Below are 25,413 nucleotides of genomic sequence, written 5' to 3' on the forward strand. Positions count from 1 at the left end.
ATTAAAATATTATTATTATTAGTTACCTGATGTACGCCAGAGATTCAGATGCGTGCGGGTGTCAGGCGCCAACACAACACGTTCGGAGGTACGTTAAGTGTATTGTATAATATAATATAATATAATTATTATATTATATTATATCAAACGGGTGCTGGTTATGTTAGTGGGTCTTTTTAGAAAAACCCACCAGTTTTGTCTTATTATGGTTTTTTTTTTCTTTTTTCTTTCTTTCTTTTCTTTTTTTTTTGTTATTATTAATGTTATTTATGATTATTATTATTAATATTATTTATTATCAATAATATATTATTATTCGAAATTCGACAAAGGGCTTTCGGTTGCATGGCTTATTTGGGAAAATTAACAGTGAGAAACGAACTTTCAATTTATTGGCTAGTTTCGTTATGGGCATCTTGAATCAGTTACAGGGGCTTACTTAGGAAAACTGGCATTTCCACACGAACTTTCAATTTCTTTGCTGCTTTCGTTATCGACATCTCAAATCAGGCCCTTCGATTTCTTCAAACTCCAACTGTCTTGACCGTCGGCACCACTAGCAACAGTAGTTGTGTTCACTTCAACACATATCAGTCGTCACTAAGCTTAAGCTTAGGCTATTATTATTTTTATGTTTAGTTGGGGGTATTGTAAGTTGATCATCTTGTGTATATTAAAGAATTATCGGCTTATATACATATATATAGTATATGTGCGGTATACGAATTCATTGCTCCAACATAACTAGCACCAGATCGAGATATTAGTTTGAATCTCTCGGATCCGTGGTATCCGCTAACGACAGCGATAACGGGAGCCCATAATTTGGAGAAAGAAGTGGAAATTCCAGTCATTGCTCCAACATAACGAGCACCAGATTGAGATATTAGTTAGGACTTACCTAAACCGGATGACACGTTTGCTGACGCTAGGTTCGGTGTTGACGCTGATATTAACACGTTTGCTTAAAGCTTTCATTATCACCGGCATAATTCACAATGAAAGCACAAACTCAAACAACAATACATACAATAGCAATTCTCTTCATTCTTTTTCTCTATTTTCACTCAAGAGAGTACTAAACATGAAGAAGAGAAAAAGAATGAAGAGAATTGCTATTGTATGGATTGTTGTTTGAGTTTGTGCTTTCATTGTGTATTATGCCGATGATAATGAAAGCTGTAAGCAAACATGTTAATATCAGCGTCAACACCGAGCCTAAATCCACGTTAGCTTACGTGTCAACCGGTTCAGGTAAGTCCGAACTAATATCTCAATCTGGCGCTCGTTATGTTGGAGCAATGACCGAATTTCCACTTCCCTGTCCAAATTATGGGATCCCGTTATCGCCTCCGTTAGCGGATACCGCGGATCCGATAGATTCAAACTCATCAAACTAATATCTCGATCTGGTGCTGGTTATGTTGGAACAATGAATTCTTATACCGCACATCTACTATATATATGTATATAAGCCGGTAATTCTTTGATATACACAAGATGATCAACTTACAATATCCCCAACTAAACATAAAAATAATAAGCATAAGCTTAAGCTTAGTGACGACTGATATGTGTTGAAGTGAACACAACTAGTGGTGGCTGACGGTCAAGACAGTTGGAGTTTGAAGAAATCGAAGAGCCTGATTTGAGATGCCGATACCGAAAGCATCCAAGAAAGGGTTCGTTTGGCACTGTCAGTTTTTCCCAAGGTAATCACTGTAACTGATCAAGTTGTCCACAACGATAGCAGCCAATAAATTGAAAGGTCGTTTTGCAATTTCAATTTTCCCATATAAGCCATGCTACTGAACGTCCTTTGCCGAGTTCCAAATAATAATATATTATTCATAAATAAAATAATATTTATAATAATAATTATAAATAACAATAAATAACAAAAAAAAAGAAAAGAAACAAAAAAACATAATAAGACAAACTGGTGGGTTTTTCTAGAAAATCTCGCTAATACGTCGCGTATAGACCTATACGTGGCGTATTAGTTTTGTTGACAACCTAGCCGGCAAAAGCTGGGCTAGGTGTCAAATCGTACCCTAATACGCCGCGTATAGATCTATACGTGGCGTATTGGTTTTATGAATTAGTGGAGCCCGGCTCCCCTCTCTTCCCCTCCTTTCCTTTTTTTATTATATATACTCGTGTGTTTTTGGTCTCTCGACGTTCAACCAACAAACAACATAACATTTGTAATATATATACCCATAAAATTTCTTGGTTTAACCATTTATTTCCGGAGGAGGAGCCGGGTTACGCCGCTAACTATCAGTCTGGCACGTTGTGGTTACTCGACTTGAACCAGGTTTCGTTATATATTTATTTAGTATGAAGTTGGTAGTTTTTTTACTAACACATGCTACATTACGTTTTGTTAGGAGTATGTCGGGTATGATACCCAGCCCCAACAAACTTACGGTCAGGCTAGCTCGTCGAGGTTAACAAATTTGAACCATGTTTCGTTATTTGTGTTTATTTACTATGAAGTTGTTAGTTGCCTTTTTAACTAAAGCATGCTACATTGTGTTTTGTTAGAAGAAAATCAGTTATTATGGTCAGCCCGAACAGTTTTATGGTAACACTAGCTCGCTAGGCTTACCAAATTTGAACCAGGTTTCCTGTACTGTTACCGTTATTTTTATTTTTTTATTACAGTATTACTAGTGTTATTGTTAAAATGTGATTGTTATTAAATTATTATTATTATTATTATTATTATTATTATTATTACAATGTTAGTATTACTAAAATAGTCTTATTGTAAATATATATTATTATTTTAATATTATTATTTATTATTAAAATATTAAATTTTATATTATTATAGGTATTAAAATTTTATTATTATTATTATTATTATTATTATTATTATTATTATTATCACTGACACTGTTGTTTGTTTTTTCTAATTTATACATGGTAGGAGTACTTCGTGTCGGATTATGTAGATCAGCTAGCTGGTGTTTACGGTAGTCAGCCGTCGTACACGTCACCTGTCGCCGGGTCGGATTATGGAGGCCAGGCTTCCTCATCATACCAGCCACCAGTAGAAAATGTTCCGTTGAATTCGTACCACGGGCGAAACGATCATGCTGGGGCAAACCTACATGACGATGATGAGGATTCGAGGTAAACCCAACTAACGAAGATGAGTACGACGATGACTACATACGCGAGGTGACGGTTTCGTATAAAACAGATGCTGTAAGACACTGTGTGTTTTGTTTAAGTTCATATTATTTATTTGTACGTTATTTAATAAACGGCTTAATAAATAGCGTAAAACTGTTTCAGATTTTTGAGAGCCGCGAGGAGCTGGAGAAATGGGTAAAAAGTAGAGGACGGGAGTATGGGTTTCTTGTTGTGGTCCAGTGGTAAAAGAAAAACAGTGTGGACCTTGCATGCAATCGTGGAAGCGAACCCAAAATAAAGGCGACGGTGAGACGTACCGACAGCATTAAAAAATGTTGTCCGTTTAAGATCCTGGGCAGGTACGACTCGAGGGGTGCATGTTGGAGAGTTCAAGTGGTAAACGAGACTCACAACCACGATCCCGTTGAATTCGAGGAGGGGTGTGCGGCTCTTAGAAAAATGAACAGCGACCAGCTGGATATGGTTGAGAGTTTATACGGGACCGGCTTGAAGCCCCTTCAAATCCAAGCAGCCCTCCGCGAAAATTTTCCCGGTGTGCAACTTGCAATAAAGGACATATACAACCACACCGGCAAGATTCGGAAGGATGCATTACTTGGCGATAACCCTATGAAGGTAAGTTCAAAACCTTTGTAGTTTTAATGTGTACCTGCCGTGCTTGTAATATTTACTAAAGTATTATTTCATCCAATGCAGGCGCTGGAAAACTTTCTCGCAGGCAACAGTTTCACATTCTATACCCGGGAGAATGATACCGACGACAGGACGGAGGAAATTTTCTTCTGTCATAATAATTTGCATAAGATGTGGCATGCATTCCCCGAGGTGTTGTTAATTGACACGACGTACAACACCAACATGTACGAGTGGCCGTTGGTTCAGTTTATCGGTGTGACGTCGACATCACTGTCGTTTTGTATCGCCCACGCGTTTTTAATCAGGGAACGACAGAGGAACTTCACCTGGGCTCTGGAGAAACTTAAACAAATGTTCAATGACTGCACGGAGCCACACGTGATTCTGACTGACACAGACCAGGCCCTCATGAACTCCTGCGATGCGGCCTTCCCTAATGCCACAAAAAATTTATGCATGTGGCACATATCCGAGAATATAAGGAGAAAATTTAATATTATTATTATTATTACGGTTATTATTTATTATTATTATTATTATTATTTATTATTATTATTATTTGTTATTATTATAGTTTGGGGACAACGAGATTAAGTTGGAGCTCAAGCAGTCGCCTACGTCAGATGTTCCCGTTTATCAACAAGGTAATCTCCAGGTCGTTTTTGGAGTCCTGTGACGCTCACCGGCGGGCGACTGAGTATGTCGAAGAGGATACGCCCTGGAGCCGGTGCTTCAGTATGCCTCTATCAGCGCACCGGAAGCTGACACTGGAGGTTTACTCCACGATAAACGTTAGGTATGTTTACTCCACGTTATAATGTTTTTTTTATATATCTATTATATTATATTATATCATATCATATCATATCATTGCGAGCCCCGTGCGTCTGGTACGCCAGAGATTCAGATGAAGGTTGTGACATTTGTCAATTTCGGGTTATTTTATACTTGTATTCTTAATGTAAACCCGACCCGTTTTGTATCCCGAACCTTTCGATATTATCAAAATAATGAATTGTATGTTAAATATTTGTTTTATAGTTGTTGGATAAAAAAAAACACCCTTTTCGGTTCTTAAAATTCCCCGAAAACGCTCAAAACGAACTCCAGGGACTAAAACTACCAAAATGGTGACTTGAAGGACCCATTTGTAGTTTGTGCTTTCTTGGGTCTATAACCAACCCATTTTCATGAAACACCCTTTATGAAAGACCCATTCAACTTACCCTATATATACACACCCATCTTCTTCATTTGTGCTTGCTCATTTCTTCATTTCTCTCTCAAATTCTTGAATTCTAAGGTTGTTCTTCATAAGATAATATTTCATTTTAACTAACTTCTCAATACTTAAAGCTTGATGTTACAACATATATATAATATACACTCCTTGTTTACCTTCGGTCTTTCATTTCTCCGGTCTCGGCCGGTTGAAATGTCGGGCTAGTAAGGCAAGGTTACATGGAGGACTTTGTAGTCCTTGTTTATTATTTAACAAATCTAACCATATAACTTGTTATACTTGCTTAACTTCTACATATTTTAGTTTATTGTTCATATTTGTCAAGTTCCATGGTATTGGGTATGTGGTGACTAGCCTCGGTTTCATCCCGAGTTGAGAACCGAACCAAAAACCGAACTTTTGTTTAAAAGCATTATTGTTAACTTTTTGAATGTAAAACTTGAGTATTATTATTTATAAGTTATTTTACAAGTTCCATGGTAATTGGGTATGTGGTAACCATCCTCGGTCTTATTCCGAGTCAAGGACCGAACCAAAAACCGAACTTTTGTTTAAAAGCTTTATTGTTAACTTTTTGAATGTAAAACTTGAGTATTATTATTTATAAGTTATTTTACAAGTTCCATGGTAATTGGGTATGTGGTAACCATCCTCGGTCTTATTCCGAGTCAAGGACCGAACCAAAAACCGAACTAAACCGAGTTCACTCGCTTAAGACACACAAGTGTGTTTTAAGCCACCAAAACTCATATTTTTCTTCAAGATTATATTTTAAATCAATTTTAGTTAGTTTCTAAACATACTTGGCATGTCGGTAACCAACTTGATCTTATAACAAGTTCGAACCGATAAGGTCGTATACTCGCTTAACGAACGTTAAGGTTCTTCACAATAGAACTACATACTTGGTTAAGTCTATTTTGATTTTATTGAGTTATCTCATAATATTTATTATTTTGGGAAGTTAACTGTGAGCTTGGTCAATTATCAAGTCTCGAACCGACAAACCCGAACACTCGTTTAAACCTCGTTTTGGGTATTCTTATAACCAAGGGTTTTGCAATATCGCATTTTAACCCACATTATTACTTAACATAGGTTGAGTAAAAAAAGAAAAAAAACTAATGAATAGAATACCGAAACCCGGTTTCGAGTAAACTTATTTTACAAAACACGTTTATTTAATTTCTCAAATATTTACATTTTAAATCCTAAACTTTATTTATTTACTTTATTTGTCATGTATTTTATTTTAAACCCTTCCAAGACTACCTACTAACACAAGACCCGTTTAATACAGGTCTTGCTCGTTAAACCGATCTCTCCGATTATTCACAACACTATCTTTCAAGTTACTTGTTAATGTGAGTACTTTTTCATCCCCCGTTTTTCATCTTTCGTTTTGGGGGTGGCATTGCATACTTATTCAAATTCAAATGATTTATACTTGAGTCTTAAACCACAACACGTATTGTATGTGTTTACTTAAATAAATGCTCGATTTGGGGTTATATGCTTTACATGATTATGTGCAAATTCTTGAATGCTAAGGCGGGTAGCCTCATCAAAGTATGATCATACGTTAATTTCGAGTATATATGGTATCCCCATATAGAAAGGTGTCGTCAATGTATTCTTATTGACGATTTCATTATTGTCGTCAATGTATACTTATTGACGGTTTTATTATCTAAATTGTTGCTATTATTTATTGTTTTCATATACTAGTTGTGGATTTCATACTATATACTTATTGTCCAAAACTATGAAAATTGCTCACCAACCTTCGTGTTGACAAACTCTATTTTATGCAATGTTACAGGTTTGATGTTAGCTTGATTGGATTACTTGAAGAAACTTACTATCTTGGCTTTAGGATATTAGAAAATAAAAGAACAAGTTATTTGTTTATCTATCTATTTGGCATTTTGTATGAACAATTGTTGTGTTATTTATGATGATATGTATTTAAATGAGTTGTTTAAATATTGTAACTTTATAGTGTCATTGTGCAATGAGCAATCATGTCGCGCCTCGACGTTTCCGCCTTCATTGGTCGGGGTGTGACAAAGGTGCCAGGCGCCGATACGACACAGTCGAAGGTTTCCTTCTGCATGTTCGGGCACGACGTCCATTTCTCCATGGAGGAGTTCGCGGTTGCTCTAGGCTTATACACATCGCATGAGGTACGCAGCCCTATACACGGAGAGCATCCACCATATGCCGGACGACGACCTGCGGGTATGGTGGAGGGCCATCAGCGATCAGTCGTTTGGGGAGAGGGCCTTGGACACCAAGGCCAAGGTCTCTGCTATTAGGGGCCCGCTGCGCAGGTACGTTCTTAAAATGTATTGTATTGTATATTATATTATATTATATTACACAGGTACTTACACAGGCTGACGGCAACGTCCATCGCGGGTCGCAATCAGGGCGCGGAGCACTACAGCCTACGCGACCTGTTTTTTTTAGGTGTCTGCTGACTTCACAGTCACTGCAACCTCGCTAGGGGGTTTGCAGACTATTTTGTCACCTATCAATACAGGCAGGCACGAGGGTCCTTGATGGGTGGCGGGTACGTCACCCAGCTTGCGATATCTCTGGGCCATGGAGCCCTGGTGGACGGCCTGGTTATCGAGTCGACCCCTCTGAGTGCGCTGGACCGCATCCATTGCGCCAGCATACACATTGTGCATATGTTCCCCGTGCCCAACGGCCAGTACGACCGAGTGGTGGCCGGGCCGGGGGCACGTGCGCCTTACGTCCCGGTGCCTTTATTCGAGCGTCCCCCGCTGGCGGCAACGGAGGTGTATATTGTCCATGACCCTGTCGACGCGGGGGAGGGGGCCGGCGGGGATTCAGACGACAGTGGTGACGGACGTGAGGACCCGGGGCGCACGTCAGGTACGTTTTAATATATTATCGTTTTATTATTTCTTTTAATTCGTATGCTTATTAAACGTATTTTTATTGTTTTTTTGTTAGGCGCCGTCGCAGTATGTTCCACGCACATATCACACAGTGCGTCTGGATCCCGCCACCGACGCCAGGTTGCAGTCCCTTGAGTGGGGGACGAGGCAGATGTCGCGCCAGATCAGCTGGCTTGTTAGTAGTCGGGCAACGGAGTTGTCTGGACATCACTACCCCGTGCCACCGCCACCCCCTCCCAGTTTTAACCACGAGGCGAGCACGTCTGGCGTGAGACGCGGACGGGGCGACGACGTGGATGCCGAGGATTCGGGGGCTAGGCGCAGGGGAGAGCACGACATCGACGTTGGCGACGCGGCATTCGTGGGCGCCGACGACTTCGACCTCAACTTTGTATAGACTTTTATGTTTTTTTGTCGTATTTACTTTTATTTGTATACTTTATCAATATAACACTGATTTTTGGTGTATATATGTGTTAATTGTCTTGACCGAACTTTTACCAAACGATTTCGTATAATAATAAATAATAAATAAATAAATAGTACTTAATAATAATAATGATAAATAACAATAATAATACCAAAATAATAACAAAGAAAAAAAACAAAAAAAAGAAGCATAATAAGATAAAATCGGTGTTGTTTTCTAGAAACACCGACTAATACGTCACGTATAACTCTATACGCAGTGTATAAGTCGTTTTTTTAGCAAAAACGAGGATGTCTGTAGAATATCCGTATAAAGTACCCTTTTTTTTTTCTACATGTCCTTAGTTAATACTTAATTAAGTTTTCTCGTGGTTGATGATCCACATTAAAGTTGGAAAGCTATAAATGCTGGTTGATGCTTGTTTCTTCTTCCATCTCTTAACCACGAAGTATTATTTCCTTCTATTTAATACAACAATAATAATTTCAAGAAACCCTGTCTGCAGCAACCAAACCGACAAATCATTCATTCAATGGCGTTTTACTCATACCCATATCCTCTATTATCTTCTTCACACATTTCATTCGCCCATTTCTTTCCAAAACTCAAAGATTTCTTCACCCCTGCACTTGCTCTCATTATTGGCAATGTCTTCTCTGCAATTTTCACTTTCTTTTTCGCCTTAGGTATGTATGTATGTATACATTTTATATTTTTTATTTGGGGATTTTTTCAAATGCCCAATTGATATGAATATGATCATCATTTGTGTAATTAGGGTCAGAGTTTTGGGATTTTTCATCTTTTAATTAGCAATATTTTTCTTTAAATGTTGATTTCAGTTATTCATGGATGAATCTTTATTTTCTAAAGTGACCATTTTTGTGACTTAATTTGACTAAATTTATATGAAAGCCATGAACAAACACATGCCCTTCAGAATATTAGCATCCAGGATGAATCTTTATTTCCTAAACAAAATAAAAATGTAACCTTTTTTTGTAGAGGAAAATAATATTAGCATTTCATCATGAGTGAATCTTTATATCATAGTTGAAAAAATTGTCGAAATGCGAAGATGACTGGATCAATGTCCCCCATGAATTTGTGATCTGATATGGATATTGATATGCTGCAGTTGGAATATTATTAGGAGCAATGACAGGGGCCTTAATCGGTCAAGAAACCGAGAGTGGATTTGTTAGGGGGGCTGCAGTTGGAGCAATTTCCGGTGCTGTGTTTTCAATAGAAGTCTTCGAGTCTTCACTTGTTTTGTGGAAATCAGATGAATCTGGAATCGGTTGTCTTCTATACTTGGTGAGCACTTTCACTTTCTCAACAACATTCAAGAAATGTTTCAAAGGTTCAATCTTTTGTTAGTTTTAATTCATTTTCGTAACATGTATGCAGATTGATGTGATTGTAAGCTTGTTAAACGGTAGGCTTGTTCGCGAACGTTTTGGTCCTGCAATGTTAAGTGCAGTTCAAAGTCAGGTAAACTCTTCAAATGTAATTACCTGCGGTCGTTTTCCACTAAAAAAATATCTTTATTTTAAAAGAAAATGCGTACTTTTTATCTTTTTTCATGACCCATTTTGCCTTTATTTAGATGGGAGCTGTTGAGCCCGGCTTTGACGAGCTTCATAGCATATTTGATGTTGGCGGATCTAAAGGATTGCCCGAATATTCGGTTGAAAAAATACCCAAAATTAAAATTACCAGCAATAATAATGTGGACAATTCCGGGGACAGGATCTCCTGCTCTGTGTGCCTTCAGGTACTAAAAGGGTATTTTAGTCATTTTATCTTACGTCACACAGTTTTATGTTGTTGGAACGAGTGACTTATGATATATTTGCTCGAAAAGAATGCTTAAGCTTCTAAATTTAGACCGTTCACATGTGAATCATGCTTGTTTCATGAACATTCACTTGAAAATATGGTATTGTTGAAGGGTATTTTGGTCAATTCACTCAGCGTCAAAGCCTTCATAGTTAACTTCTTCATGAAAATATTGATCTAACTTTGATCTTGATTCAGGATTTTCAACTTGGAGAAACAGTGAGAAGTTTGCCACAATGTCATCACATGTTCCATCTACCATGTATTGATAAATGGCTAGTGAGACATGGGTCATGTCCATTATGTAGAAGGGATCTGTAAATTTGGGTCTTTTGTGAATCCGCAAATTGAAGTTTTTTTTATTTTGCCACAACTTGATGCTACGGTTTATGCATTTGTAGAATTAAGCCTTGCGTTTTAGCATGTTTTGTTTTGTTTTTTATATGTATAATGATACCAGCGAGGGGACGATTTACGTTTTGTATATATAGTATAGTTTCGAACGGTGCACTTTGTTCGTTGTTTTTACCGTGTATGTGTATCATCAAAGTCAGGATTTTTATTAGGATTCCAAAATATCAAAATGAATAACTAAAAAATAAAAAGTTAAAAAAATTGTATAAGAATCTGGATTTGTTGTGGAGACTCTATTTGAAAACAAAGAACACACTCCAAATTTCAACATGAAAATATTAAATGATTTACTCTTGAGCTATCTGGAAAATTAATCTTCTTTTATTTTGTAAAGTATAAAAAGTAATTGATTAATTCAACTTATAAATATAAAAGCTTTTTGTAACCTTTATTATGAGTATTATATATTCAGATCCAAATCATCTTCAAATCTTAATTTATTAAAATTATATAAGATACAATCACCTCTCCCAATTTGATGCCAACTTAATATTTTTAACTGGTGGTGAATACTTAGCAACAACTCTAATACAGTAACACTCACCTTATAATAGACCCATAGACTAGCCGGTGTGGGTTGTATAGGGGCTTTAAAGAGGGCGTTATAGGGGAGGAACACCGCCGAGGCTATATAGAGGGCGGTAGGGGGTGAGACTGTATCCAGACGAAGGGCGATGGGGTGGGGGGGTTGTGGTGGGGCCATGAGATGCTTTTCATCCTCTCTCTCATACACACACACACATATATATGTTATATATCCAATGGGGACGGTAAGATGACTTTAAACCACAACAAGACTTTATAAATGAGGGCTTTAAAGCCCCATATTTCAGCATGACTGTGACGTCAAGAGACGGTAAAACCCCACTACAACTCATAGACCTTATGTTTAAGTTGTGTCTTTATATTTATGTCTTTTAAGACTACTTTTATTGGTGACCTCTTACGAGGTCATGACACTATTTGAGGAATAAATAAAAAGATTAAATCATGTTCACACTACAACCCGGGTTGCAATCCCAACCATATTTTAATTAAATATTCTTTTGTTTTTTTCTTTCCAACAATTTGTTTTTTATATAATTTGAGTTTTATTTAATAATTTATATTATTTGACTTATTTCAAAAATCTAAAAACATAGTCTTGTTTAGTTTATTTTTATGAATATTTCGATATCATTTTTATTAGAAACGGAGCACTTTTAAAAATATGTATTTTTTAATATTATTATATATAAAATTTTGTTTTTTTTAATAGTTGTAAAAATTCAAGGTTTTTTTAATAGAATTTTGGTATTATCTTTTTAAATGATTTTTATACTTAAAATAATATTGTTTAAAAAATAAATATTTTTATTAATTTTACTAAATTTTATAGAATAAATTAAAAGCTAATAAGATATATGTATTAAAATAATTGATTTGGGTTGAGTTGTAAATAAAAGTGAAAAGCTGGGTTGGGTTAGGTTGTGTAGGTGGAAGAGAGAGAAATTAATTTTTTATTAAGAAGTTGAATTGGGTTGGGTTGGGTTGGGTTGTGAATAAAAGTAGTCTAAGAGATCTTAAACTGTGGGTGGGTATATCTACATATTCTAATAAAGTAAATAAATGTGGACACTTGTCATGTTTTGATTAATTATCACAAGTTTTTTCCCTCCAAAACTAATATACTCCAATATATGTAATAAATCAATAATGATTTACTTTTCTTTTACACTATATTTATATAATATCTATATATTTTTATAAATATAAATATTAACATATTATTTTACTATATATTTCAAAATACTTTGTGAATTTCAAAAATCAACAACAAATCATGTTTCTCAAGTGAAAATTGTTTCGAATTTTTTGTGGAACTTAAATTTGATTTTATGGGTCAAAAGTTGATAAATAGATTGTTTGGAACAAGTTAACTGCATTTAGGTCAAAATTTGTACAAAAATGAAAATTTTGAGTATTTTTAAAAGTTTGAGAATGCAAAATAGATTTATCATCAAATTTGTGATGGGTTCAAAGTGTTGACTTTAAAATGTCAAAAATATGAAAGTTAGAATTTTAAACATGATTCGGGTTTCAAATTTATTCGGGGTTCAAATTTATGTAATTATTTTTTTACTTATAATTTTATAATTTGAATTATCCCGTGTGTGACACGGGCTCTAAAACTAGTTTATATAATAATAATAATAATAATAATAGTTTGAAATTCAATAAATTGTACAAGTTCTCAATAAAAAGAAAACAAACTAGAAAAATTGAAGAGAAAGCTATTATGCAAAATAACTTCAAAGTTAATTTTTTGCAAATCCAGAGTTATGTTTAATAGTTTAGGTAAAAGATATAAATAATAAAATCTTCTATAGAATTTATTTATTTTTCTTTTAATGAACAACCATTTGTATTATTATATTAATGATTGGCCACTAACCTACCCAATCACCTTAAGTCTTTAACTAAATTGAATTAAATCTGGTTTCTCTTTAGTCGTAACAAAGTACCAAACCATCCCAAATTTCATGATTTCAGAAATTTTCTACTAACTATTTAATATTATGTAGAAATGCAAAACAGACATTATATGGATTAACTTTTAGAATTATGTTAGATGCCTAAAGTGGGCTATATTTATATGATCTGATTTGTTACTTACAAGCCACTTCTATTATTTTTTTCGTAATAGAACTCAAAATTTTTACGGTCATGTTACTTTCATGAATGCAAACAAAGATATTATATAACCTTTTTCACTATTTTAGACATCTAATCAACAATCAAATAAGTTTATTAAACGTATCGAATGTTCAATTGTGTATGATATGGTATTATGTTTGTTGATAGCTTACGGAAGTGTCAAACTCAGTTTAGACTTTAGACTACAAGAATGCATAAACCTTCTGATGTAGATTGTACATGCGTGAAACATGCTTGTTTTATAAACAATGACTTGAAAATATGGCAACTTGAGCTTATTAGTCGATTCTTCCATCCCGATAGATAGCCGCGGTTACAACAAGCTTTCAAGTTGAAATTATCTAATTACCAATCGTCATTGTAGTTGCAAGTTCTAGATAATAACGCCTAGGGGTGTTTTTCGGGTTAGTTTTTCATGTTTCGGGTTTTTCGGGTTGGGTTCTTCAGGTTTCAGAGTTCTAAATCTAGACCCAAAACCCAACCCAAATCTCCAACGGTTTCTTCGGGTTCGGGTTGGGTTAATCGGGTTTCGAATATCCTAGGAAAAAATGTAATATATTCTTCTTTGCTCGTAATGTAAATAAGGCAATAACAAAACAAAAATAAACCGATAAAACATCCTAAAAAGAGTAAACTTTAACAAAATTCAACCATAACAAACAAGACCGACATAATTGTCTTCAGTATGCTGTGATTAGGGTGTTGGATTATAGTTGCTTTTAGTCATAAATTAACACATTAATAAACAATAAACAGTGGAATGGGAACAATCAATTTGGACTAAATTCTGATAACATTAATGGCTAAGGCTTAATCTGTAATACATAATATATATAGTTTTAAAACTGTAAGTTTATTCGGGTTGAACCGAAACCTAGAATTCTTCGGGTTAGCCTTTTCTTGGGTTTGGGTTTCTCGAGTCGGATTCAGGTACGGGTTTTCTCGGGTTGCGGATTTTGGTTAAAATGACAACCCTAAATTAATGCCGTATGGTGATCGTTTGATGATCCCATTAGTTATATGCTATTATTAAAGGGTACTTCATGCAATCAAATATAATTGGCGATTTAGTTATACACGATTAAAGGCTATCGGTCAGTAAGTTGTCATCTTATTAAACTTTTCGGCTATCCATAAATAAAGTTGGCCGTTGGTGATCCATGGCAGTACTGCTGTTAATTTTTTTTTTCGGAATAAAACAATTTTTATATTAATTGTCTTCAATGTTTAAATTATAACGAAAAAGAATGCAAGCGGGCAACAAGTTGCGCCGCTACCAACGGAATACCGTCAGTAACCACCTTTACCGACGAAATGCCGATGGATTTGACTATTAATAACACTCTTTTGTTTTGTAGTGTAGTCAAAGCTTTTAAAAATGAAAAATCGCCACTTCAATCATAGCTAGATTAATATGAGTCTGTATTAGGCTAGACTAAACTTGAACATGTTGCTACAATCATAGCATAAAACCATGACATGTTTTTAGGACTGTTACTAAAACTAGAGACAAAAGTTAAAAACTAGAGTAAGAAACAATACATATATTATGGTAGTTAAAATAATCAATTTAGATCCTTTAGCTTGGACCTATATTGGTGGTTGATTGCTGATTAGCCAGATGCTCTTTATTTAACGACTTGGTCGGCTATTACCACACTACAAGGAAAGTGACCATATAAGACTAAACTATTAGGGACTGATATATCAGTCCCCTAATACATACTATTTAGGATTGATTTATTAGTTACTAATAATAATAATATCGGGGACTGATTATTATGTGACTAATGTTGGTGACTGATAATCAGTCGCTAGTATCATGTCTAACTATTTGAGACTGAATTTCAGTCACAAGTATGTTTATGCAATATAACACTTTAAAGGGAACGTTATTAGCAACTGAATTTCAGTCCCAAATACGTAATGTAAAGTGGTATAAATGTATGGCGACTGATCTTTAGTCTGTAACGTGGAAATAACTTATTAGAGACCAAAATTCAGTCTTAGTACTCCCAGGACGGATTGACTTAGAGATTGATATTCAGTCGTGAATGTCCTTATGTATATAATAAAATGATTAAAGACTGACTTTCAGTCAAGGATTATATTTCACAGGTTTTACAATTTGATGGGAAGTATCAACAACTTAAATATCAGTCTCGAATACATAATATTTAGAACCGAGTTATCAGCTGCTAATAATTTGGGAGACAAATTTTTACGTGGCTGACGTTGGTGACTAATAATCCATCGCTAATATATTGGTGCTTAATTTAAGGCTAAATTTGAACTAAAAAAATGTGCATTAGAGATTAAACTATCAGGGACCGATTTTATTATACTTATGTTTTTGACTTGTAATCGGCCGTTACTATTTTAACACCTTATTACATACAAAATTTCAATCACGAATATATATTAACGATGATATAAAGTTTTGATGGAAAACTTATTTGACTTAAAAAGAGAACATTTAGAGTCTAAAGTATATTGTTATATTATTAAAGTTTATAATTAAAAATGGTATGTTCAATTTTATTAATAATTTAGCATTTATATGAACTTAGTTTCATATATTTCTCATGCTATTGAGTTGACCAATTGTGATGTAGTCTAGTTGCCCGTGTTCGAAACATAGAGTCTGTTTAGGTGTTTCCTATTTTTTTTTTCCATTCTAATTATATTATTATAGTTTTGGTTTTGGTGTGGGCAGGGGCAAAACGTTTTTTTAACTTAAGTTTTATTAATATAATAATTTTTACCGACCTATTTCTTTGGTTCGGTTTTGGTATTATAAGAAACCTAAGTGATACTGATCGAATTCTCATCGACTCACTATCACGTCGCTCGTGTTTTTGTCCTTTTTAGTTCTCAATGTTAATTTGACGAATTTTTTGAGTTTAGCTAGGGTACCATAACATATTTAGCCAATAACGAAACTATTTTTTATGTTCACATCTAGTATCCTCGCGAACCTAACCGATACAGAACAAGTGTGTGTCGTCTCCAACGGCAATGTTTTTGTTTGTTTTTTTTATATGTTAATTGGGCGAACTTATTTTTCGCGTAAACTCTTCATCGCAATGCTCGTCTTTCACCGGCCGATTAAACGTCATTTTATATATGCTTATGCTCGTCTTTCGCAATGCTCGTCTTCATCACAATGCTTGATTGATTGATTGATATTTTTGAAGCATAAGCTATGCACTTACTAATTTAGTTTTCTAACTTAGTGTAGGTATCGGTACGAAACTAACCAATATTGATCGAATTTGTGCCGCTTTGTTCATAAGTTGTACGTGTGTCAATACTGGGGTGTTCTCATCTTTGTGTATTTTTTTTTTAATTTAGTGATGGTGTCGAGACAAACTTTGCCGATATTGACTGAATTCGCGTTACACCGCTGTGGCGTTTTGTAACATAGGATGGATATAAAGTGAGGTTTGGTGTCCTCAACCTATTGGTTCACTTTGTGGCACATGGTTGGCCTGTTAATTTTTTTATTATTTTTTGTATTTTCATACAAATCAACTTTTATTTGAGACGTTTTGTTTTTATACAATTTAGTTATGACATCACCAATTCCAACTAAATTTGCGTCGGCTTACAGCCGCAACATGCGAGTATTTTTTGTTCGTCGTTTTTGTTTTTTTGTATTAACTTTCTGTGGCATATTAAGATACCGACCGAATTAGCATTGGTTTGCCACCGCAACACATAATTTTTTTTATTATGCTAATTATATTGTATTTTTTTGCCGTGAAGAAACTTATGTTTTGGTTTAGTTCTCATGTCGTAACCCGATCATGATGAATTCACTTTGATTCGTAGCCTCACTTCTCCACACGATCCCACCCTCAATCGATCTTCTTCACCGTCATCTGCTCTTCACCTTCTTTCCATATAAACCGATCATTTGCTCTTCACATTCAATCACGTGGTCGATCATCTCAAACTCGTTCCAAAGGTTTATTCGATCTATCTTTTGTCTTTCTTTTTTTTATTTCCTTTTTGATCTTGTTATTACAGATATCAAGTATTAGGGTTTATTTATTTTTTATTAGTTACATCAGATTTTCAATCTCCATGGTTATTTTCCTTGCTGCTACTGGTCTGTAGTATGCTATTGTAGATCTATTTGTTGATCCTTAAGGTCTGACACTCTTCCCATATACAGTTCTTTTTGTAACCAGTACTTTATCAATTGCAATATACATTTATGCACACTAGCTGTTTGATTAAATGTGTGTTTAAGCTTTTGCCTTCCATTTTACATTTATCTCGTTTTATTTTAAGTTAATTCATACATATTGGTCCTTATGATTTACCTTTATCTCAATTTCACAACATGCTAGGTAGGTTTTTGCTCTGTTTTTTGTTTGGGTAGAAACGAAAGTTATCAAATTTGAATATGAATTACAAGTATTTTGCTACTTGTTACAGGACTCTTTAATATTATTATGTAATAATGTTAACTAATATATTTTATTTGTGTTTTTCTTATAAGATGAATTAGAATTGTGATGATATGATTAGGGGTGTAAACAAGGCGAGCCAAAGCTTGAGCTCAGTTAAAAGGAGCTCAAGTTTGGCTCATGAGTAGATTTTAAGCTTGAACTTGGCTTAAACTTCTTTATTTAATGAGTATCAATAAAAGCTTGGGCTTTGGCTCGGGGTTGTTTAAGTTGGCTTGATATTAATTGTTTATAACAATTTTCTATTCTCTCCCTGTGCAGAACTTTGTTGAAGTCTCCGTACCTGCTGATACATGCTACATTGGTTATCCTGAATTCCATCAGGCATGTGGTCTTTTTTTTTTTTAATCTTTTCTAAAGCAACTACAAATATATATTAATGCAATCTATATTTAACATGCCTTATTAAATAGATACAATTCTAGTTGGTTTCAACTATTGCTGAGAAGCTTATATGATTTGTATACAGAAAATAGTTTAAAACAATAAAACTAAGCTTTCTAGTTAAATAAATTGAAGGAAATTATGTTTTGAATACACATGATGGCTTGACCTTAAAAGTAGCTACCATAATGTTATTTATCAAGAGTATTGCAAATTTGAAATCCTGTAAATCTATTGTATTATGCATCCAGCATGAATCAACCCATGTGTATTATGCAATCTGACACCTTTTCAATTGCAATGTGAATTGGTTTGTTAATGTTTTTACTTGGCTGATTTTTCTAGCAAGTCAGATAAACACTAGATTTGGTTAATGTATAGTTATAAGTATTCATGGATATCCATTTCAGTTGTTGGAATTGTACACATTCGAGAAGATCATCAAAGTTAAAAGAGTTCTATAATGGAGGTACCTTCTATCATTGCTTCATGTTTATACTACATGTTGAGCTTGGAAATTTCTTATAATGCTCTTTTATGATGTACAGTCAATTGCAGATAAGAGTACATGTACGTGTATGCAATGGTTTTTGTTTACTTTCTTCACATTCAAATGTAAAGAAATACACGAGCTTGGATGTAATAATTTTTTGTTACTAATATACACTTTTGTTAATTTGTAAAGAAATTTGTTTGTTTATATATTGTAATGTATGTTATTTTGTATGTGTGTGTATATATGTGGATTTGGATGATTTGTAAAAAAACAATTAAAAAATGAAGCTTTTAAAACATGAAGCATATTAATGACTAAAATTGAGTGATACTTGGGAGTAATTTTTAGTCTTTAAAACATCTTAATGGAGACTGATTTGATATGAAATCATGAATCTTGTTAAATTTATTAGAGACAAATTAGACATAGCTTAAAGGATTGGTGTTTAGTCTGTACAGAAATGCATTGGAGACTAAACGTCAAAGTATTCGAGACTAACTATTAGTTGTTAAAGAAATATATTAAGGACTGAAATGATGTGGTACAAGAAGGCATTGGAGACTAACATACCATAGTATTAGAGACCGACTATTAGTTTTTGAAGAAATTTATCGGGGTCTGAAATGAAGTGGTATGAGGAGACAAATAAGGACAGAATTTTTATGTATGGAAGACTGACTGTTAGTTGTTGTTGGTCCCATATATTGGGGACTGATTTTTAGTTACTAAAACTACTATTTAGGACTAGGTATCCGTTACTAGCTAGGGACTGGCAAATCAATCCCTGATAACCATTAGATACTAATTGTGGAGTATCAAAGACTGATTTTTCAGTCCCAGATAACAATCTTTTTTGTAGTGCCAGTGGCGAACCAGAAAAATTTATCAAAGTGGGGCGAAAATTTATAGTGCTTGTTTGTCTACTGTTATATAATAAAATAAATTTTGGTTCGAGTCGGATCAGACCGGGTCATATACAAAAGAACATAATCAACAAAAGTATGCCAAATGTCATTAGCATTACACAATAAAAATTTAAATCTTATATATCTTAACGTCGTTCTTCACGGGTTTTTATTTTTTCAATCCATCCACAGCATCATCTAGATTCTAGCAAGGCATAATACTTTTCAACGTTTTAAATTGGTTAGACCGGATTTGAAAATCAGATTAAAACATATAACCTTTCTAAACTTAAAATGCTAGAAATAAAACAAATTTAATTTAGAATCCAATTCCAAATAGGCTTAAGCGGATTTGGTACGTGTGTATAACACTAAAGGGGTGGGGGGTGCCAAATTTTACGAGGGGACGCTCGAAATTTTCACGTACGTATAACACTGATAAAGGAAAATTTTAAGGTGCGCGGCTACCCACCCTCGTATCACAATACGTCCGCCCATGGCCATTACAGCTTACGACACACATACCACATACACATATAAATGAACTCAAAAGAAAATGAAGTCTAATATGTAATTTTTCGGTTCAAAGGACATGGTTTGCTTCCGAAGAAATCGGTAATAGCACATTGTTTTGGTGTAACATCTGGGTTCATCCATAAGGGGACATTCTGATGGTTAAATGATGTGTCTAAGTATCTCACAATCTAAGGATGAAAAGTTCAAATTTTACGGGATGCATGTTATAGTGAATTTTTTAAAATCTAGCAATTATATATATACTTACCATAGAGTGGGATTTGAAACTGACCCTTGGATCAAAATTCAAGATTTAATATTAACCGTCTGATAAAGCCATCCAAGATTGAATATTAACCGTCTGATAAGGATCAAGATTGAATATTAACCGTCTGATAAGGATTAGAAAACAGTTACTTTTTTATCACATGTTCCATAAATGGGAGGTTAGAGGACGGTTCCATCATGGTTTTAGGCGGTTAGCCTTCCCACTACTTGCTGCTTGTGATTTCTATTTACAGCCGTATCAAGGTTCAACCACTAATACCATGACACAAGGGAAGCTGTGTGCACCCTGTATCCTAAGAATACATAAGGTATTGCTTAAAACATGTTTTGTTACTTTGTTAGTGGTATGCAATAATGCAAAGTAATTGCATAAACTGTAAGTGCAACATCCATCATGGATAATTTCACATGATTAATGACCTGCATAATAATTATTTGGCAACCTTAACTAAAAGTGAATTAAATTTGGAATTTTGATTGAAATTTTTGTTTAATGATGATTTTTAAAGGCTTTTTTTTCCTTGAAACTTTCAACATTCTGGTATTGATTAAGTGGAAAAGTTAAATCAACTTTCAGTGACTATAGTTAAGTTAGAATGTGAAAATTAATACCAAAATTGTCCCAGGAAACTTGAAACATAATATGTGATCTGTTCTTAAAATTAACCCGAAGTCAAAGTGTAACCTGAACCCAGTTTGAAACCTATATCAGTTTCGTATCATTTAGCAAATTTGAAATTTTCCGTGATAATTACCCTTTTAGTAAACGGGTCAGTTTTCTACTTTTGCACCAGATTGTAACCCTTTTGTTTCACTTGATTTTCTTGATTGCATTTTTGTGTTTTGATTGGTAACCGGTTGATATTAAGGGTGACTACTGATTGAATTTGATTAAATATTGAGACTTTGTGATTGAATTTGATTTGATGTTGTTCTTGCAGAAGCTTAATCAACAATATTTAATGCAACATAGGGATCCTTCAACACATGCCGAACATTAACTAGCCAAAAGGTCAGCCAGGGCCTCCCAGGTGGTCTTCATGCTTTAGAAGTTACGGCTGCAAATTCAATCACTGATTTCATTAAATCTGCATAGTGTCTTGGATCTTTATAGTTGTTTGATGAATTATGCTTATGTAATATCAAAATTTTACTATTTATGAAGGTGGTTTGGGTTTTGTTTGTTATGGGTGCGGATCATACATAGCCAATAAAGAAGAAAGGCTTTGCAATAAAAAGTGTTTCTTTAGTCCTTAAGCATTCTGCATTTTAATTTGCCATCAAGTATGTTATGTTATGTTATGATTGAGATATGTATTTAGAAAATACTAGACGGGTGCACGCGCGATGTAGCGGGAAACACAGACCGTAGGTAATTGTTCGGTTTCAGTTTTCAACGGTTCGGTTTCGGTTTTCGATGACAAAAAACTGTTACTAACATTTTGACTTACGGTTTAATTTGAAAACTATCAAAACCAGATCACAAACGCCGCTACGTAAAATGTTAATTCTTTTTAACCAAAAAAAATTATAGCAATACCATAGTCAAATTAAAGAAAATAAAATAATTGTTTTTATGACGTAATTTAAAAAAAAAATATAAAAGTATGAAAAAATTATGAACGTTTAAATGTCGTTGGTGGAAGTTGGGTTAAAAATGAAATTTAAAAGGATATATGGTTAAAAGTTAAAGGGTCATTGTTGTAACTATTTTTTAAATTTACAAAAACTTGATAAAGTTTAAGGGGCAATATTGTAACTATATGTAACATATTTTATATTAGACAACTTTGTCCCTGTGCTACATGCTTTATTGGTTATACAAGATGCTTTAATTGTTGTGAATTACTTGAAAATTTGATGTCTTAATTTACCTATAACTTATATATTATATATAGGATAGATATATTGTTAATTTTCAAATAGCCCATTATATTTAATTTATTATATATTTTGTTGGTGAACATTCTGAGATCTAGTGGCCTTGTCATGGAATTTGATATATATATGTTTGGAAACATGATCAAATACATTTTATTCTTAATACGAAAACAGTGAGAACCAATTTGCTGTTATTATTAGGTTTGCTTTTATAGGTGTTTGCTGTTATTTTTTTGTTCGTATTTGCTAATTTTCGATTATGAGACGTTATAAGTATTTAATGATTTCTTTTTTGTTGTTATTATTGGATTTTTCTTTTGCTGTTATAAGTATTTGTTGGTATTATTTTGTTCTTAATTTTGATTATTTTGTTGTAATTTTTAGGTTTTTTTCTTTGTTATTTATAAATCATTGTTTATGTAGATTGGTATTGTAGTTGGTATTATCTCTTACGTTCTCATTTTTTCATAAATTGATATTATTTCCTACATTCTCATGTTAAAATTAAAATGCACATGAATCTTCCCATATATATATATATATATATATATATTTAGTGGGATCCATTGAAACCTCATCTTAAATAGAAAACTTAAGAACTCCTAAAAACTCATAAAAAACAATTTTTAACTTAAAAAAAAAATTTGAAGTTTTTTTTCCCGTTATTCTTATATGTTGTTATTGGTTAAAAAAAAACCATTGTCGGTAACCTCGTCGGTGTAGTGCACATGTGTAATAATGTGCATTGCATATATGCAAAAGTGTTTGTATTGCATAGAATACAACACTATCGCACATATTTGATACACACTATTGTATATATGCAATATAAGACTAATACGCACATCTAATATACATTAGTACGTATGTGTAATACAACATTAACGCACATGTGCATTACACCGAATTTTATTTTATTATTATTATTTTTTTTCATATAATACAACACTACTACACATAAACAATACACAAATATTGAATATAAGCGATTAAACACTATTAAACTTAAAAATACATAGTAATACACATGTGAAATACAACGGTATCGCACAGTAATATGTATGTGCATTGCAACATATTTTTTTTTATTTTTTTCGAGCAAAGGATAAGAAGAAAATATAAGAATAATGGCAAAAACAGAAATTTGAAAATATTTTTTTATTTTTAATTAAAAATAATTATTTAGGAGTTTTTAAGTTTTTTCTCTAAAGATGAGTTTTCTCTTGATCTCCTCCCTATATATATATATGTGTGTGTGTGTGTGATCAGGATCATGTGAGAACTTTTTGAGAATTGAGAACTATGAGAACCATTTTGAACCACAAAAATCCCAAAAATAAAAAAAATCATAAAGCAAAAAAAAACACAAAATTAAAATAAGTAAAAAACAAAAATTCTTATTTATCATCCCGGTTTCTTAAAAAAAAACAAAAAAAAAATTTCTCGGTTTAGCTAAATTATACATATATGTATAATATGTAGATATATGTACACATGTGTTTTTTTATACACATATGTAATTTAAAGTAAATGCTAATGTACATATGTGTATATTACGTAAACTAGAGATTAAATGAAAGTATACATATGTGGTATAGTATGAATTAAAAAAAAAAACGAAAAAAAAAAAATTTCTCGGCATAGCTAAGTTATACATATATATATAATATGTACATATATGTACACATATGTTTTTTTATACACATATGTATAATTTAAGGTAAATGATAATGTGCATATGTGTACATTACGTAAGCTAGAGATTAAATGAAAGTATACATATGTGTATTAGGAATAATACGAATAAAAAAATTCGGTTTTTTAATGAAACCGAAATGAAATATAAGAATTTTGGTTTTTTTATTTTTTTAAAATTTTCATTTTTTTTTGTTTTATAATTTTTTAAATATTTTTTTAGTGGCCCAAAATGATTCTCAATTTGCCAAGAATTCTCTTAAGATTCTTACCCTATATATATATATATAAGGTAAGGTTAAAATGAAAACACACTTGAGTTGTGAAAACCCGCGAAACCCTATGTACGTTTTTTTTTGTTACATATAATATATGTTGTAACATTTAATACAAAACATCGAAACATCAAAAAAAAATGTTTTGCTATTTTTTAACATTTTTTTACTAATTTTTATATATGTTTTTAGGAGAGAGAAAAAGTTATATTTATATTTACATTTTTTATTCACTTTAATTGTGGACCATAAGATTTAAACATTAATTAAAAACATGTGGTTGAGAATGTATTTCTAGAGTTTTCACAACTCAAGTGGGTTTTCATTTTATACTTAGTCTATATATATATATATGTATGTATGTATGTATATAAATATAGTTATAGTTATGTTTTTGTCTATATATAGCCGTTCTTGATTGCCTGTTGACGTTGTTTTCCCTTCTATACATTTTCATTCTATATAATAAGAATCAAATTTGTTAATTTGATATTTCTTGCATTACCACCGAGCTAACACAACAACATTTGGGTGAATATGTTTGTTGAGTATAAATGTCATTAATCTCCTGAAAAGGATCAAAGCAAGTGGCAGTAATATAAGTGTCGTTCTAGGTTGTCGATTAACATAAAATTGATATTGAAACTAATGTTTTGATCCTTTTAAGGAAAACGAGGGTTAGCAAGCTTTCCCATGAGAAAGATTGACCAGACCCGGATGTGAAAAGTAGGTGAATGGGCCTGGCTGTCCGACTTGCAGAAGATTTGGGTCTGTTGCACTAATGATGGCTTAGCCGGTGCCTGTTTAGTGACCTAACAACGAAACTTGATGTTTGTTATTGTATTTATATCCAAGTTTATAATGATTTTAATCATATATAAATTGATATATCATACATATTTTATGATATCTAGCGTTGGGTAAGTCAAAAACATACAACAAATTCACATACCACATATTAGACACTGAAGGAAGAAATAACCCCAAAAGAGATCAGTTTGTTCGTCAAAATACAATCATGCATACACATACTATCCTTAGACTTCAGTATCTCATCCAGACTTGTCTTATTATACTCATCATACTCATTCATGTTACTGAATTAATGTAGCCAGCACATTCCCACATTGATATT

At 33.2% G+C, this 25,413-nt stretch overlaps 1 protein-coding gene across 1 annotated transcript; it reads left to right on the forward strand.

Annotated features, from left to right (window-relative positions):
- The first annotated feature begins 8,939 nt into the window (after positions 1–8,939).
- On the forward strand, positions 8,940–10,570 carry LOC143552383 (NEP1-interacting protein 1-like). Its single transcript, XM_077042622.1, has 5 exons — positions 8,940–9,093; positions 9,546–9,724; positions 9,818–9,901; positions 10,017–10,184; positions 10,448–10,570. Exons 1-5 carry the CDS (start codon positions 8,940–8,942, stop codon positions 10,568–10,570), a joined length of 708 nt encoding a protein of 235 aa, XP_076898737.1.
- Positions 10,571–25,413: the final 14,843 nt, after the last annotated feature.

The sequence above is a fragment of the Bidens hawaiensis genome, unplaced genomic scaffold, assembly GCF_021521415.1.
Source record: "Bidens hawaiensis isolate Kalapana, Puna unplaced genomic scaffold, B.hawaiensis_p1.1 tig00016868_1, whole genome shotgun sequence".
NCBI lineage: Eukaryota > Viridiplantae > Streptophyta > Magnoliopsida > Asterales > Asteraceae > Bidens > Bidens hawaiensis.

Excerpts from the sequence above, each read along its gene's own strand:
- LOC143552383 (XM_077042622.1), top strand. The coding sequence starts at position 8,940 with ATGGCGTTTTACTCATACCCATATCCTCTATTATCTTCTTCACACATT. Across the intron at positions 9,725-9,817 it reads TCGGTTGTCTTCTATACTTG|ATTGATGTGATTGTAAGCTT; the intron begins GTGAGCACTTTC and ends ACATGTATGCAG. Across the intron at positions 9,902-10,016 it reads TAAGTGCAGTTCAAAGTCAG|ATGGGAGCTGTTGAGCCCGG; the intron begins GTAAACTCTTCA and ends GCCTTTATTTAG.